The sequence below is a fragment of the Sarcophilus harrisii genome, chromosome 5 (genome assembly GCF_902635505.1).
Source record: "Sarcophilus harrisii chromosome 5, mSarHar1.11, whole genome shotgun sequence".
In the NCBI taxonomy this organism is placed as follows: Eukaryota; Metazoa; Chordata; class Mammalia; order Dasyuromorphia; family Dasyuridae; genus Sarcophilus; species Sarcophilus harrisii.
This window is the reverse complement of record NC_045430.1, coordinates 84,688,908-84,703,728: the sequence shown is the minus strand read 5'-3', so window position 1 is coordinate 84,703,728 and position 14,821 is coordinate 84,688,908. Positions and strand designations below refer to the sequence as shown.

General features: G+C 39.5%; 1 protein-coding gene across 5 annotated transcripts in view; it reads left to right on the top strand.

Annotated features, from left to right (window-relative positions):
* The first annotated feature begins 51 nt into the window (after nucleotides 1–51).
* IKZF4 (IKAROS family zinc finger 4) overlaps nucleotides 52–14,821 on the top strand; it is a 30,419-nt gene continuing 15,649 nt past the window's right edge. For 2 of the 5 annotated variants that reach the window (XM_031941206.1, XM_031941207.1), the window contains exons 1-2: nucleotides 144–167; nucleotides 12,407–12,461. Coding sequence is in view for 2 of the 5 variants with exons in the window: in XM_031941210.1 (XP_031797070.1) it covers nucleotides 12,422–12,461 (40 nt within the window). In the remaining 3 variants the exon portion in view is untranslated. Of the gene's footprint in view, nucleotides 168–12,403; nucleotides 12,462–14,821 lie in introns of those variants that run through there. The other 3 variants (XM_031941210.1, XM_031941209.1, XM_031941208.1) reach the window with 3 other exon arrangements.

Here is a 14,821-nt window from a genome sequence, read left to right as displayed (position 1 = left end):
CTCCGGCTTGGCTGCCACCGCCTCAGTGACCCCGCCCCCCGTGACCCCCCAGCCCCGAGCCGGCCGGGCCGGGGGGCTTCCCCCCCCACTGCCCCGCCCCCCTCGTCCCCAACACTTTCCCCCCCCCTTCCCGCCCCTCCGCTCGCGCGCGCGCGGCGCCGCCTCAGGTGAGTGAGGGGCGGGGCCTGGGCGCGCGCGGGGGGCGGGGGGCGGGGCCCAAGCAGCCTGGGGGCGGGGCCTAAGGGGGCAAGGGCGTGAAGTGTTGGGGGTGGGGGGAGGCCTGGGATGCCTCGGGTCCCCTGGGCCTGGGCCTGGGGGTAAACAGAGGGCGGTGAAGGAAGAAGGGGTGGGGAGGGGGGGGAGGGGGCATGACCCCCTTGGGCCTGGGGGGGAAGGATTGGTCAGTAGTCTTGGAGGGAGGGGAGACCGAGTAGGATGAAGAGCTAAAGAAAGAGGGGCAGAGGATGGAGGGGGAGGAACCCTTATGGGAGAGAATCCAAGTGGGACTGGGGGAGAGAGCACAGGGGGCTGAGAGGCGGGGGGAGGGAGGAAGAGGAATAGGAGGGCTCAAAGGATGGGGCAAAGTTAAGGAAACTGAAAGAATTGGGGGGGGGGAGTACAGAGGAGTTCCAAGGATGGGGCACAGGACAGAGGGACTGAGAGGATGAAGGGGAAGAGAGAACAAGAGGGTTGAGAATGGGGGGAGAATAAGGAAGGACAGCGAATAGGAAGAGTACAAGGGGGCCCAAAGGATGGGGGAATGAAGAGCGGAGCTGAGAGGAGAACTGAGAAGATACGGGAGAGACTAGTGAATAGTCCGGGGGAATGGAGAGAATGAGGGAGAAGAGTACAGGGGAGATGAGAATGAGGGGAGAAAGCACTGGAAGCCTGAGGTTGGGGGAGCAGAGAAAACAGAGGGATTGAAGATGAGGGCATAGAGAGAATAGAGGAAAGTGCAAGGAGACTAGGAAGATGGGGGGAAGTACAGGGAAACTCAGGATGGGGGGAGAGAGAGCACATACGGCTGATGGGGGGAAACAGAAAGTTTGAGGACTTGGGATCCTGGCTAAGAAGTAAAAGGAAAGGGGAAGAAACACCAGAAGAGGAAGAATATTTGTATGGTAGAAAGAAATACCTAGAAGGGGAGGAATAAAGTGGGCTTTATCTGTCGAGAGATCTAGGAGATCCAGAAAGCAGGGCTGAGAATGGGGCAGAATCCATGAGGCAAAAAAAGGAAGAAATGTCTGGGAGAGGGTGATTTTGACCCTGTTAGGAATAAAGGCATAATTTAGGGGAGGGGGTGGGGGGAGTAAGAGGTGAAAAATTGGAACAAGAGGTTTGGCAATTGTTAATGCTGTAAAGTTACCCATGTATATATCCTGTAAATAAAAGGCTATTAAATTTAAAAAAAAAAAAAAAAAAAAAAAAAGGAATAAAGGCATAAAGAAGGACAGACTTGGAGAAGGGTGGGAAGTTGTTTCTTCCTGAGTAGTAAGGGGATCCTATAACCAACCAGTCTGTCTAATTCTCCCTCTGCAGACCCCTTTTCTTATCTTTCTCTCCCTTCCCTCCCCCCACAATCTGGGAATTTAAGTTTTCTCACTTCTTTTGTTTTTCTGATGCTTTACTGGTTGTGACAGTTAAACTTTGGTTCTCACTTGTTATTATTCTGAAATGAAACATTTCTTAGATGTAAAGCCTTTAGTATGATACACCCTTCTCTCTACAAGGCCTAGTACATTGGGGGTTTCCCCACTCCATCTGGGTCTCAGCTTATAGATCTTTTATCTTTCAAACAAGTTGTCTAGTTGTCTAGTAAGGAACCTCAGTTCTTTCTTTACCTGCATGACTCATTACTCCTTCCATTATGGACTTCCTGCCTTTCCTGTGATGTTCCTGTTGTCCTCTACTGCCCTGCATTGGTAGTTGTCAGAATTTGGTTTATTAGATCTCTAAGCCCTTAATCAGGGGTCCTACATATGGGAGATATGCAGTAATGGGACAAGCCCTGTATTTGAATTCAGAAAGCCAGGGTTCTGGTCCACAGTGTACCATTTGCTACCTGTATGACTGAGCAAGCCACTTTACATCTTGGGTCCTCAGCTCTAAAATAAAGTTGGAGTAGATGAACTAAGAGGTTCCTTAGGACTTAATTATTTACTGTTTTGGTAGATGGGTATGTATATGTTTATGTGTGCAAAGTTGCCTCTCCCATCCCTTGACCTTTGATTCATATTTCCTCTAGTGTTATGGTTTTTGAGGCCCAGATTCTCTTGGTGTCACCTCCCCTTTCTGCTGTTCTTTATCACTTTGCTCTAGAATGCATCTTTTGCTTCTCTTCCTGCCTCTTCCATATCCTTAGGTAACATAAAAACCTGCCTTTCTACAATAGCTCCAGCAAGTGTCAACTATATGGCTACAGCTGGTACAATCTGGAACATTTCCATTGAAGGTGACCCAAGAGTGTCATTAAGGAAGATAACTCATATTTCCATCACCAGGCAAAGACAACTCCTTTGGAAAGTAGAGTTCCACTTAGCAGAAGACATAAGTTCTTGGATGATCTTTTCCTCTTACTTCTTCCCCTTCTCTCTCCCCACCCCAACAGTATTGCAGCCAAGAGAAACCAAAGGGTTTTTCAGCTTCCCGTGTACTTTTCTAGTACAGACCTCCTCTATAGGCTGGGGGATCCATATAGGGTCCTGGGTCAGAAGAAGAGACAGAAAAGAGGCTCTTGAATTAAAAGTCTTTAGCAATTTCCAATAAACTTCAACTAGGTCACCTTTTACCCTCTTGTGATGCCACTGGTGTTGACTCACCACCTTTTGGCCCTTGAATAAGAAGCTATCAGTCTCAGAATGAAAAAAAAAAAGAAGTGCCTGTAATGCTCCTGACCAGTGGCCTTTATTAAAGAGGAAAACTTGGCTCAGCTGAGAATAAGGTAGACTCTCTCTCAGGGACCCATTTTCTGTGTGAGTTTGAGAGGTGCTCCGGACTTTTTCCTTCCTACTGACAGAAAACAGTTAGAGTCAGGGTAGTTTTCAGTAGTCTTCTATGTTTCCTTCTGTATGGGAACACAAGACTCAGAGGCTGTTCTGACCAAGGGTTGACTCTGATGATACAAGCTCTTTTGGTTTTTCTTCCTGACCTGTGATTTCATTGTTATAAGGGACTTCAGATAAGGAAACTCCTTCTCCCAATGCAAATGAACCTCTGCTCTGCAACTGCCAAAAGTCTTAAAGTTGCCCAGGGAGTCATATTTTATGTAAAAGGTTAGATTCTGATATCTAAAACTTTCGAATTATCTCTTTTCCTTTCTTTAGAATATTTAGTCTTTTGGGATTTTTTTTTTCTATAGTGAAGAAAGATGACTTAGTGACTAGTCATTTAAAAAGGTAATAAATCTGAAAAAAAAAAAATTGTTCTTTGTATCACTCCTAAAAAGTTTAACTTTAATTTTTAGAAAATTGTTTTACTAGAATGAATTAGGGTCTCCCTGGAGCTTGTGGAATATGCTTTGCAGATGTGAAAAACGTACTGAATTAGAAACTTTAGTATTGTCTCTTGGTTTTTAGCTTCCTCCATAGAGGGTGAAGACCTGGGAGAGAGAAGGTAATGGGCATTCTGTAAAACAATTTGGACCTACTGGAAGTCCCTCCCAAGACTATCCCCTCAAAGAGATTAATTAAAGTGGGAAAGGACTTTTACATACAAAAATATTTATGGCAATTTTTTTTATAACGTCAAAGAACTGGAAACTAAGGGGAGAAGGGTGCCCGTTACTTGTTTAATGGCTGGACAAAATTATGATATGTGAATGGAATGGAATATTGTATCATGAGAACTAATAAAAAGGGATGGTTTTAATTAAACCTGAGAAAACTTAAATGTTCATTTAAGTGAATATTCAATCACTTATTGAGTGAAATAAGCAGAACTCAGAGAAAAGTTAATATAACAACGTTGTAGAGAAAAACAACTAAGACTTAACTCTTGATCAGTGTAATGAACAACTAGAATTTCAAAGGGTCAGTGATGAAACATGTTGAAACATTTACCTCTTCACAGTGAAGTGAACAACTCAAAGTGATAGGTTTTATATTTTTGATACTGGGTTTTATTTTCCTTTCAAATGGTTTTGGGATGGATGAAACTCGTGGAAAAGGCTTAATAACAGGGTCAGAGTTACCAAAATGGAGAGGGATAAGAAAAAAGGGTCAGTGAAGCTTTTTTTCTTTAGAAAGAGTAGAAGGAAAGTCAACAGGAAACACAGACAAGGAGGGCAGCTTTAAAAAATAATTATGTTGAATTTTTATACTTTTGAGAGAGAAGCAGTGGGAAGAATCATGGCTTCATGGGTACGTCTGTAATTTTCTGCTTTGTATACAAAAATTTTCATCTTATTTAGTATTTGTTGAGTTCAATTTTTTTAATGATAGAATTTGGAAATAATAAAAATGTTCACAAACATTGTTTTTAAAAGATTTAAAGAGAATAAAAATCAGTTCAGCAAAACCAATTCATTAACCTATTGTCCTGCACTTAAGCAAAGAAAGAAGAGAAGTTTATTTTCTCAACTCTTCCCCAGAACCAGACTTGATTGTTATAATTACAAATCATTCAAGGATTTTTTTCTTCCTTCCCTTCACATTTTTGTAGTCATTATTTCTATTGCCTTTCTTGTTCTCTTAATTCTGCAACAGTTCATATGTTGTTGTACTATATTCCATTACATTTATGTATACAAGAGAAGCAAGAGATACTATTTTTCTGTTCTATTTTTGTATGTGGAGTGCTCATTTGGTATTAAATTCAAAATTTTAAAAAAGTCGCATTGTTATACTACAATTTTTATAGTTGTTCCTTAATTGATGGGAATTTACTTTGTTTCCAGTTCCTTGCCACCATAAGAATGCTGCTATGAATATTTTGATGTATGTGGTACCTTTCTTTTTGTCTATGACCTCCTTGGGATGTATATAGTACAGGAGTGCAATTTTTGAGTCAAAGGATATGCACATTTTACTCACTTTGTTACCATAATTCCAAATATACTTTCCCAAGTGGTTGGACTAATTCACATATACACCAGTAGTGTATTAGTGTGCCTATCTTCAGCTTCTTCAATATTACTTTTTGTCATCTTTGCTGATTTGCTAGGTATGAAGCAAAACCAGTTATTTAATGCTCTTTTCTTTTGTTTCTCCTCACTGTCTTTCTTTTGCCTATGTTCCTCTCTTCCTTATAAAACTTCCCTTTACACACATAAACAGTCAGGGAAAATAAATCCTCATGCTGACCATGTCTGAAAATGTATACCTCAGTCTATACCTGTAGTCAGATCATCTCTATTCTGAGAGGTGGAATTCATGTTTCATCCCCAGTAAAGTTGGATCATCCCCCCCCCCCAAAAAAAAAATATTTTTGCTCTTTGAGAACAAATCAGAGCATGGCATCCTAGTAGGTTCTGAGTAATGACACATAAGTGAGGTATCCTTTCCTAATTTTCCTGTTTACCCTTTGTGTAAATGGGATGAGTTTTACTTCCGGACTATTGGGGTCTGTTCCCTTTTCCACACAAAGGTTTGGACTTTGGATTCATCAAAAATCAAGATTCATCTGTATAAGTACTCTAAGGAAAAGAACAATTTTGATGCAAAATGATCTTGTCTTTTCATTGTTTGTTGTTTTAGTTGTGTTCAACTCTCTTGACCCCCTTTGGGGTTTTCTTGGAAGAGATTCTGGAGTGGTTTCTTATTTCTTCTCCAGCTCATTTTACAGATAACGAACTGAGGGAAACAGAGTTAAGTAACTTGTCCAGGGTTATAGAGCCAGATTTGAACTCAACCTTCTTGATCACAAACAAGCCTGGTCCTCTAACCATTGTGCCTTTTAACTACCTGAAGAATATAGATAGCATACTCACTCACACTTCTTATCAATTGCCTAAGTCTTTAGGAGTCTGCCTCTTCCACATCTCTCTTCAGACTACTTCCAGTCATTTCAATCACATTGTATTCTTTGTGATTCCATTTAGGGTTTTCTTAGCAAAGATATGCCATTTTCTCGTCCAGTTTGTTTTATGGATGCGGAAAATGAGGCACACAGGGTTAAGTGACTTGCCCAATATCTGACACAGATTTTGATCTCAGGTCTTCCTGACTCCAGGCCTGTTATTTTCTCCACTGCATCGTTTAGCTGCCTTGTCTTTTCACTGGGCATCATATTTGGAATCAACATGGCTAGATTGCATAGCAGAGATTTACAGGCTGTGTTCCCAGATTGTTCATTGAAATAGAAGTGGAAATACAAGTTCTTAATGTCAACCAAGAAATGAAGTGTTCCGTTGCAGAAGTTTTTGTTTTTTGTTTTTTGGGTTGGTTTTTTTTTTTTTTTGGAGATTGGATCTCCCTATCTTGCCCAAAATGGAAGCATATTGGCTCTTCTCAAGGCCAATTCTTCTGCTGATTGGTACAGAATCAATCTTCTGATATGGGTCATTTTGATCCTCCCTAGGCAGCCTGGTAGCCCCCTGCTCCTGAGGGTTCTTCATATTGTTGTTAGATTTAGTTGGGACACCTGATTGATTTTAGATCTACTATATAGTGCAGAACTCCTGAACTCAAATCAATTCTTCACCTCAACTTCCCAGGAGCAGGGACTACAGGCCTTGTGCCACTATACTCAAAAATAATTTTTCAGGTGAGGAAATCAATTGGTAGTTGAAGAAAATGCTATAAAGAAAGTATAATATATTTGATGACCGCATGATATTTAACAAAAATCTTTCCTCATGTGGACAAAATAAAGAGATGTGGCCTAAATGAGAACACAGTGGGACAATGAGCTAAATCTGATAATATACAGTCCAATACAGTTCAAAACAATCAACTTTATGTAAGTACAGGATAGGGAAGCATGGCTCATAGTATTGTCTGTGAGGGAGAAATGGGGGGATTTTAGTATACGGCAAACTTAAAATGAATCACCATTGTGATCTGGTAGCCAAACAAGAAGAGATCTTTGCTTTAACAGGTATTGGTTCCAGAATGATGGAATTTTATAATCCCATTGAACCCTATCATGAGTCATTCTACATTTGGGATACTTTGATTTTGGATACTACCTGTTGAGAAAGGCATTGAGAAAATGAAGCATGACCAGAAAGAGAATTCAGGATAGTGAGAGAACTAGAAATAATGTCTTATTCAATTAAATAATTAGAAGATCAGGGTATGTTTAATCTAGGGAAGAAAAAACTTGAGAGAAGACATAGAAATTGTTCAGATTTTAAAATCTGTCAAGTAGAAGGCAGAAAGTATTTGGGTGTAAAATTCAGAAGTAGAGGGTATGGGTAGACATTTCAAAGAGGTAGAATTAGAAGTCCACAATAAAGAAAAACTATGGATTAGATGATGTATTAAAGCAGAATGAGTTGCGTTAGTAGGTAATTAATTCCATTCTTTGGATACCACCTAGCTCATGCTTGGTGACTACCTTGAGTCCTATAACTCCTATTTAGATGTGAATTAAACTAAAATATCTCTGAGGTCCATTCTAAATCTGGAATTCTGTGTAGCTGTTCCAACTGGTATGATTTAATAAGGGAAAAAACACTGAACTGAGAATCATCTAACCTCTCTGGCCTTGTTTCTTCACTTCTCAATGAGAAGGTTCAACTAGCTGATCTCGAAAGTACATTTTAGTGTTAAAAATATATAATTTTATTGTCTAGGTAGGACAAAATATGTTAAATGCTATGCTAAATAACTTACCAGAAGTCTTATCTGATCTGAATTAAGTGTGGTAACTGTTCAGCCTAATCTATGCTGAAATGCAAGAAGATATATGTGGATGGCACAGAAGGTGTTACTACTTTCTTCTCATATGCCTTAGCCCCCTCTTTTTTTTTTTCTAAAATATGCATGAAAAAAAGAGGCAAGATGAAAGGGCAAGAGAAAAAATATAGCCATAGGAGATCTAAAAGAGGGTGAGATGGTATTTTCCTACCTCTTTGGTACTGTGGTATCTTCCTAGTTATTATCCCTTATTTTTAGAATGGCCATTCTTAGGATGTCTTGGATATTTCTTCCTTTCACTCTCCAAATATTTAATGAGACTATAATGCTTTCTTGTGTTGTCTGTGAACATGAAATCACTATTAAAGCCTAAAGAAAAAATTATTCAGGCACCCTCAGCAGAAAAGATAGCCACATAAACTAAAAAAAGGTTGTCAGGTTACCTCTTAGGGTGTCAACTCCTGGGGGGGGGGGGGGAACAAGCTAACCCTAAAGATCATTTCAGAGCAGCAAAGCTCTTTGTGTCTAGATTTATTTCCTAGAAGGCTCTGTGGAGCTAAGGAGTAGATGATACTTCTTTAACCAACATCTTTCTATGAGAAACCTGCCAAATTTACTCCACCCAATATGTTTCCTTTATGAAAACACAGTTTTAAAGCAACAAGACAACAGTGTCATTCCCAAACCACAAGCTTCCAAACTTTGATTGTAAAAGGCAGAGGCAGTAGTGAGCAGTGTATTTTTGATCTGTTTGTTCAACTGGAACTGTGAATACATGCAGGGGTGAGGACAATAATGCCTATTGTCAGTGAATCATGGTGTACCCAAGATCCCATATCTCAAGAGACTAGAAGAGATATTTCTGCTTTTCTATTTCTTGTTCCTCTTGTACTGAATGACAAAATAATAATAATAATAATGAACTTAATCTAACTCTGCTCCTTTATCCTCTCTATCAGTTCCATCACCTCAAAGAAAAATGGGGCATAAAGCATTTGAACGTTAACTTGCCTCCAAAGTCATTTCCAAACAGCCAATTCTCAAGGAAAAAAAAACAAAAAACAAAACTTGTTCCTGGCCAGAGAGTAGAATGCTTATCCTTTTTTCTCTTTAGGAAAAAATCAGAACAGGGGACCCTCATGGAGACTGAGTAAAGCCACAGTAAAAAGGAAGATCTCCTTTCCCAATTAATTTGTATATCTTATCTAGGCAACATGTCTTTTTAAAAGTTCCAGTTTGGGGAGTGTCTCAATCACACTGGATTCTTTGGGGGATTTGAAGCACTTTAATTATTTCCATTGTCACTCTTATTTCAACGTTTTGTAATATGCAGCTAGGTAAACTCAACTCTGTCATTTTTGTCATTAACAATTAGAGCTGTGGGAATATTATTTCAGAGACATAGAAGGTGGCAGCTATTGGCAAAACTGTGAAAGACAGACACTGGATTGGGCCACCCAAGTTACTGGCATATACAAGTCCCACCCTGTTACTGGGCTTGGCGGGGAAATCCCCAAGCAGATAATACTGATTTGTATTAATATAGTACTGATAGAGGTAGAAAAATACGTGCTAAGCTAAAGTTTAGTTTAGTGGAAATAGATTGTCATTCCAGTCAGAAAAACAGGGAAGAAAACTTATTTTGTCATTGAAGATCAACAATCTTCTCTCAGTTTAGTTGAACATATATATATATATATTTTTTTTTTCCCCCCCTCCCTTTACTGTATGCAAGGTGCATGGACAAAACTGTTCTCAAAGAGCCTGCATTCTACTTGGGGGTCGGGGAGGATAAATCAAGACAAGGTAATCTGAGAGGGGAATGAAGCTGAAGGATTCTGGGGAAGGTTCACACATGAGGTGACATCTTCTACACATTTGGTACCCTGGTTTCCTTTCAGAAAGGTAGTGGCTTTTATCTAGTTGATTGTAATTGCTAATTGAGCTGAATTTAGCCCTGTCCATTATCTGTGTCAAGTGAAAAGATTTGTTGTTGCCATTAAGTCAAAAGCTGAATTGTATAACCAAAACTTGTCCTATCTTTATCCTTTACCTAAAATAGTGTCTTGATTCTTGGCAAAGCAAGATTTGACCCAGTTCCTCTGCCCAAGGAGATACTAGATTTTGCCTGGTCATGAAGAAATGGAATCCAGATTAGAGGAGGAGGAGCTTATAGGGATTGGGTGGAATGAGATATCTGGCATCCTCATCTCTTTCTTAGAAAAGCTAAGATTCACTTCAAGGGTGCTAAAGTTAAAGTAGTAACTGAATCCTCATCCTCTCAGTTCTGACGTTATCAGTTTGGCACCCAGTTGCATTGGTGTCATTTAAAGATTGCTTTTATTCAAGTCATGTTATATCTGTTTGAATGGTTTGAATGTTTGAAAGGCAGGAAAGTTCAGATACTCAGTAGCACTGATTCCTCTAAATAGATGATTAATCTAGGTTCCTTTAGAAATCTAACAGGGATCATTTGAGCAACTCCCAGTCAGGAATACTTCATATTGACTAGAATATAGTGACTAGAGAGCAATTTTTTCATGTCCTTTGTTCACTAATTGTTGCTTAGTCTTTAGCCCAGGGAATCACTTTTGAGTTATCACTTCTTCCTGGAAAGTTAGTTGGTTCAACTGTTTCTACTTTTGAAGTGAATCCCCACTTTCCTGTAAGATGACACCAAAGAAAAAATTGGTTTAATTGATGTTAATGCTAGAAATAAGAGAGAAAACAGGAAGAACTATGAAGAAGATCCTGAACAACTTGACTGTTCAAGTAGTTCAATGGAAAAGAACCAGCAGATGTCTTACAATCTGGTTCTGGACTCTTACCATGTGACTTTGGACAAGTCACTTCATCTCTACTGTCCTTATTTTCTCTAAGTGGAAGATAGAATCCTACTTTCTTTTTCCTATTTTCCTTGGGTACTGTAAGTACCAAAGAGATGTAAGCAAAAGCATTTTGAGGAGCTCTCGAGCTCTTGTAAATCCCAAAATGGTGTTATGATGAAAATGGTTTGGGAAGGAAAAAGTCTCCATGGCTCTCCAGAGCGTTCTTCCTATGGTTTTGACCACCTTAGGGAGCTATGCCTTGAGTACTGTGTGTGAATTTCATAACATGAACAATATTTAGATAAATGGGCTAGGTCTACTGTTATCACTATTGATAGAGGGACTTAAGAGGCCCCTTTTTATTTTGGCTTGTGTGATGCAGCTCACTGAACTCACCTAAGGAAAGACATCAAGAGGTGATGAAGGGGCAGCTAGGTGGTACAATGGATAGAGCACCAGCCCTGAAGACAGGAGGACCTGAGTTCAAATGTGGTCTCAAACACTTAACACTGCCTGGCTGTATGACCCCTGGACAAGTCACTTAACCCCAATTACTTCAGACAAAAAAGAAAAGGAAAAGAAAAGAAATGATGGATTTGGGGATTTCTAAGTATTTCTGGAGAAGAGGGTGAGGACCTGGAGTTTAGTGCAATAGAGGTGAAAGCTGCTGGATGATCAGAAGTCAGTTCCTGGATATGTATCAGTCTTTTTTATTAACTTCATTTGTGTTCTCAAGTCTCTCTCTGAGCTACAAATAATTAGGAAGAGATGGAGAAATAGATGCTCCTAGGGATCTTTTCCCTGATTTGGTATGAGTTACAAACTGGATAGCCAGGAATTTGCTCAAATGGAATTCTTTAAAGTGGTCAATCCTACCAATCTCACCACTTCAGGGTGTTTTACTTTCCTCTGACTTCTCTTTCAAATCATCCTGTGAAGTATTTTTATTGTTATGTGGTAAGGACAATTTTGGACATATGCAAATTTCCTATAAATCACACTCATTTTTCTCCCTCCCATTCAGCTCCTGAGGAGATAATTCATTGCAACAAATTATCACTTTTAATTGTTCTCAGCACCAACTTGTTTAGAACATGCTGTTGGCAATTATTGCCTGCCTTCTTCAAACAGTTCAACCTGTATTTTAAGCCCAGACTCAGGTTTTGTTTTTTAACACAGCAAATGTAATTGCCTAGAGGGGGGAAAAGCCGCTTAAATGTATAAAACGTTCATTAGCACTGTAGGGAACCCAGCATAAATTCTATCATGGTTGCTCTTCCCCATCTCCCTCTTCACCATTATCACCCTTTTCATTGCCTGGCAATGAAAATCCTTAGTGTGACCGACTCTCAGCATCACTGTCATATCACTGTCCTCCTTTTGGCCAGAGTATGGAGCTTTCTAGGAGAGTACTGCTATCTCCCAGTGGGTAGGATGTGTATATTCCCTTTGCCATGTTAAAGACCACTGCTGGAGGGATTTCTTCCCCCACCAAAACAAGCCCAGCTAGAACAGTTCTGGAATGATCTGAAGCTTAATCGTCATGGGTTGCAGGCTCCCATACTTCTTGGAGTTTAAGCCAAAATATTCTCTTCCTCCTCTTGTCAGAGTACAATGTGAATTTTCTCCTCTTTCTGGAGCTGTATCAAATGAGGCCTGCCACAAGGAAGAAGATCTTGATCATTCTTTATGATTCTTTCTTATTCAAAAATTATGGGAAGGCACTTCTGCTACTTACCCAGAACTCAGCTTCTAATAGCATTTTTTTTTCTCTTGCAGCAAAGTCTCTTTAAGATGGATATAGAGAACTGCAATGGCCGCTCGTATATGTCTGGTATGTTCTCTAATTTGTTCTGCTTCTAAAAAGCTGGGAGTAACACTCCTTTTTCTTAAACTTAAAGGTGTCACCTTGGACCATAAGGTCCTTAAAGCTGCTGGCCAAAGGTCTGGCCTGGTAGTGATTGCTTGCTTCCTTATTTTATTTTTGAGATCAAGAGTAATTCCTCTCCCTAAGTTTTCTCTGTACATAAGGAGATGATGAGAAGTATTGCCCAAGTTGGAAATATGGGCAAAGAGGAAAGAAGTGATTCTCACTTATTAGACTGACTCTTACAAGCATATAAGTAAAAGATGCTAGGTTCCCTTTTTCTCTTCTGAGGTCAATGGTCTCTTTTTGTTACCACCTGAATCAATCAATCAATTTGTTTAATTGATTTATTAAACACCTACTATATATTAAGTACTGTGTTAAGTACTTAAGATAAAATTACAAAACGGTGAATGATGATGATGAGCCAGATAAGAAATGAATCTGTTTCCCATCAGAGAATCAGAGCAGAATGAGTGAGCATAGGCCCCACCCAGCATCCTAAAGAAATGTGTTTTTTCTTGCCTGAAGATATTCTGACTAGAGTAGATGGAGAGCCTTTGCTTTTAGTGTGATTTTCAGTGATGCAGAAATAACTACAGACTTCCCAGACTCAGATACAGTGGGTGAAAAATGGGAACCTCTCTTCAGCCTCTTTTTAAAAAGATGAGTGTAAAGGAGCTGAAACCATCTCTATCTCTAGGACTCAAGGATTCATGATATTGAATCACTGGAATAAGAATTTAATTTAGGGGGATGAGGCCAGGTGCAAGTTTTAGGATCTTGAGTTGTTCCCTTCCACAATGTAGAAAGTAACTTATATTTGCTTTTTGTCCCAAAAGAGGCTAATATAGGAACTGATGGGATGAGTCAAGGACTAGGAAAAAATAGAATGGGTAGGAATGGGTAGGGAATTCATTGGTAGTGTAAAGTAAGATTTAATTAAGGATATCTTTAAGCTGATGTTTATTTCTCACCATTCAAGACCTATATTTAAGGAAGAGAAGAGGGTCTAGCCAAATGGAAAACCAACTGATAGCTGTTTCCATGGACAAAGTTAACAGAAAAGATAGACTGCTTTGGATGAAGAAACCTAGCTTAAACCTAAAATCATTGTCTTCCTTATCTATCTGTGAATCTTCTAAGCCTTCTGCTTCATGGAGTCAAAGACTCAGAAATACAAATGCATCCTCCTTCATTGGTACTTCTTTCCTTGAGCATCCAGCATTATATCTAACTTCATTATTATCACATATTCCTTCCCTCGGAGTACTAAAGAATCCAGAAAGGTGACCATCAAAAGTCTCTTTCCCAGGGATTCTTTTAGTTCCCAGTTGAACATCAAGCCTGGAGACTCTTTCACTGCTCTGCTATGAAAGCAAACTTTTTTTCACTTCCTAAATAGATTGAGGTTTCCTTGTAGAACCAAAAAAAGAGGCTCCTACTCCAAATGATTCTTAAAAAATAAACGGAGAAGCCAAAGACAACTCAGATATACCTTGAGAATATTCACCTGGCATTTCTGGGGGGCAGTTGTGATGAAATAGGACTGGGGAAAGGGGAAGAGGGAGAAGAGCTGATAGGATAACATAGTGGATTTCAAAGATGTCCCCTGTCTGTCTGAATAGGGAGACTTTTCTCCGTAGATGTCTGGGGGTCTATCAGCAATCCTTCTTTCCTAAAGGTGATATGAAGTATTGAGGATTGACTGTAATTGTTGAGAGTACCAGTCTCAGTTTTAGAGATCATGACTTTATCTTTATTCATCTGAGCCAAATAAACTTTCCCTAGTCTGGTCAGTTGATAGGGAAATGCCATTTTGTCTCATGACTAATCTTGACGTTTCTCTAGAAGAAGAAATGAGCAATTCTGCCCCACTTAATGTTTAAATCTCAGGAAATTTTTTCTCTCTACTTTTACTATGTAAAAGATATTTCATCTGGAATTCACATAAATTCCATTCCTATCCATATTCTACTTTAGAAGAAACTATCTCAAAATCAGTCCACATATATCAGAAACATTTATTACTTCAAACCTTCAGGAATAATAAAATGCTAAAAAAAAAAAAAAAAAAAAAGTTAAAAAAAGAAAGGGACTCAGGGATAGAGAATGCTGTTTTTCCTTTCATTTTTTATTTTTACAAAATGGACACTTTCTCTCAAATTCCTTGTCCCTTCTTCCTCCAGGGTCTCAAAATCAGAGAATCTAGTCCTTCAAAGTAGGTCAGCACTAAAGTGCTCAGCTCCTTTGGAAGGGAGCACAGCCAAAGCCTCATCCTGCTAGAAGGCTGATTCCTTGGGGGAGGGGGGGAGTGGCACAGGGGC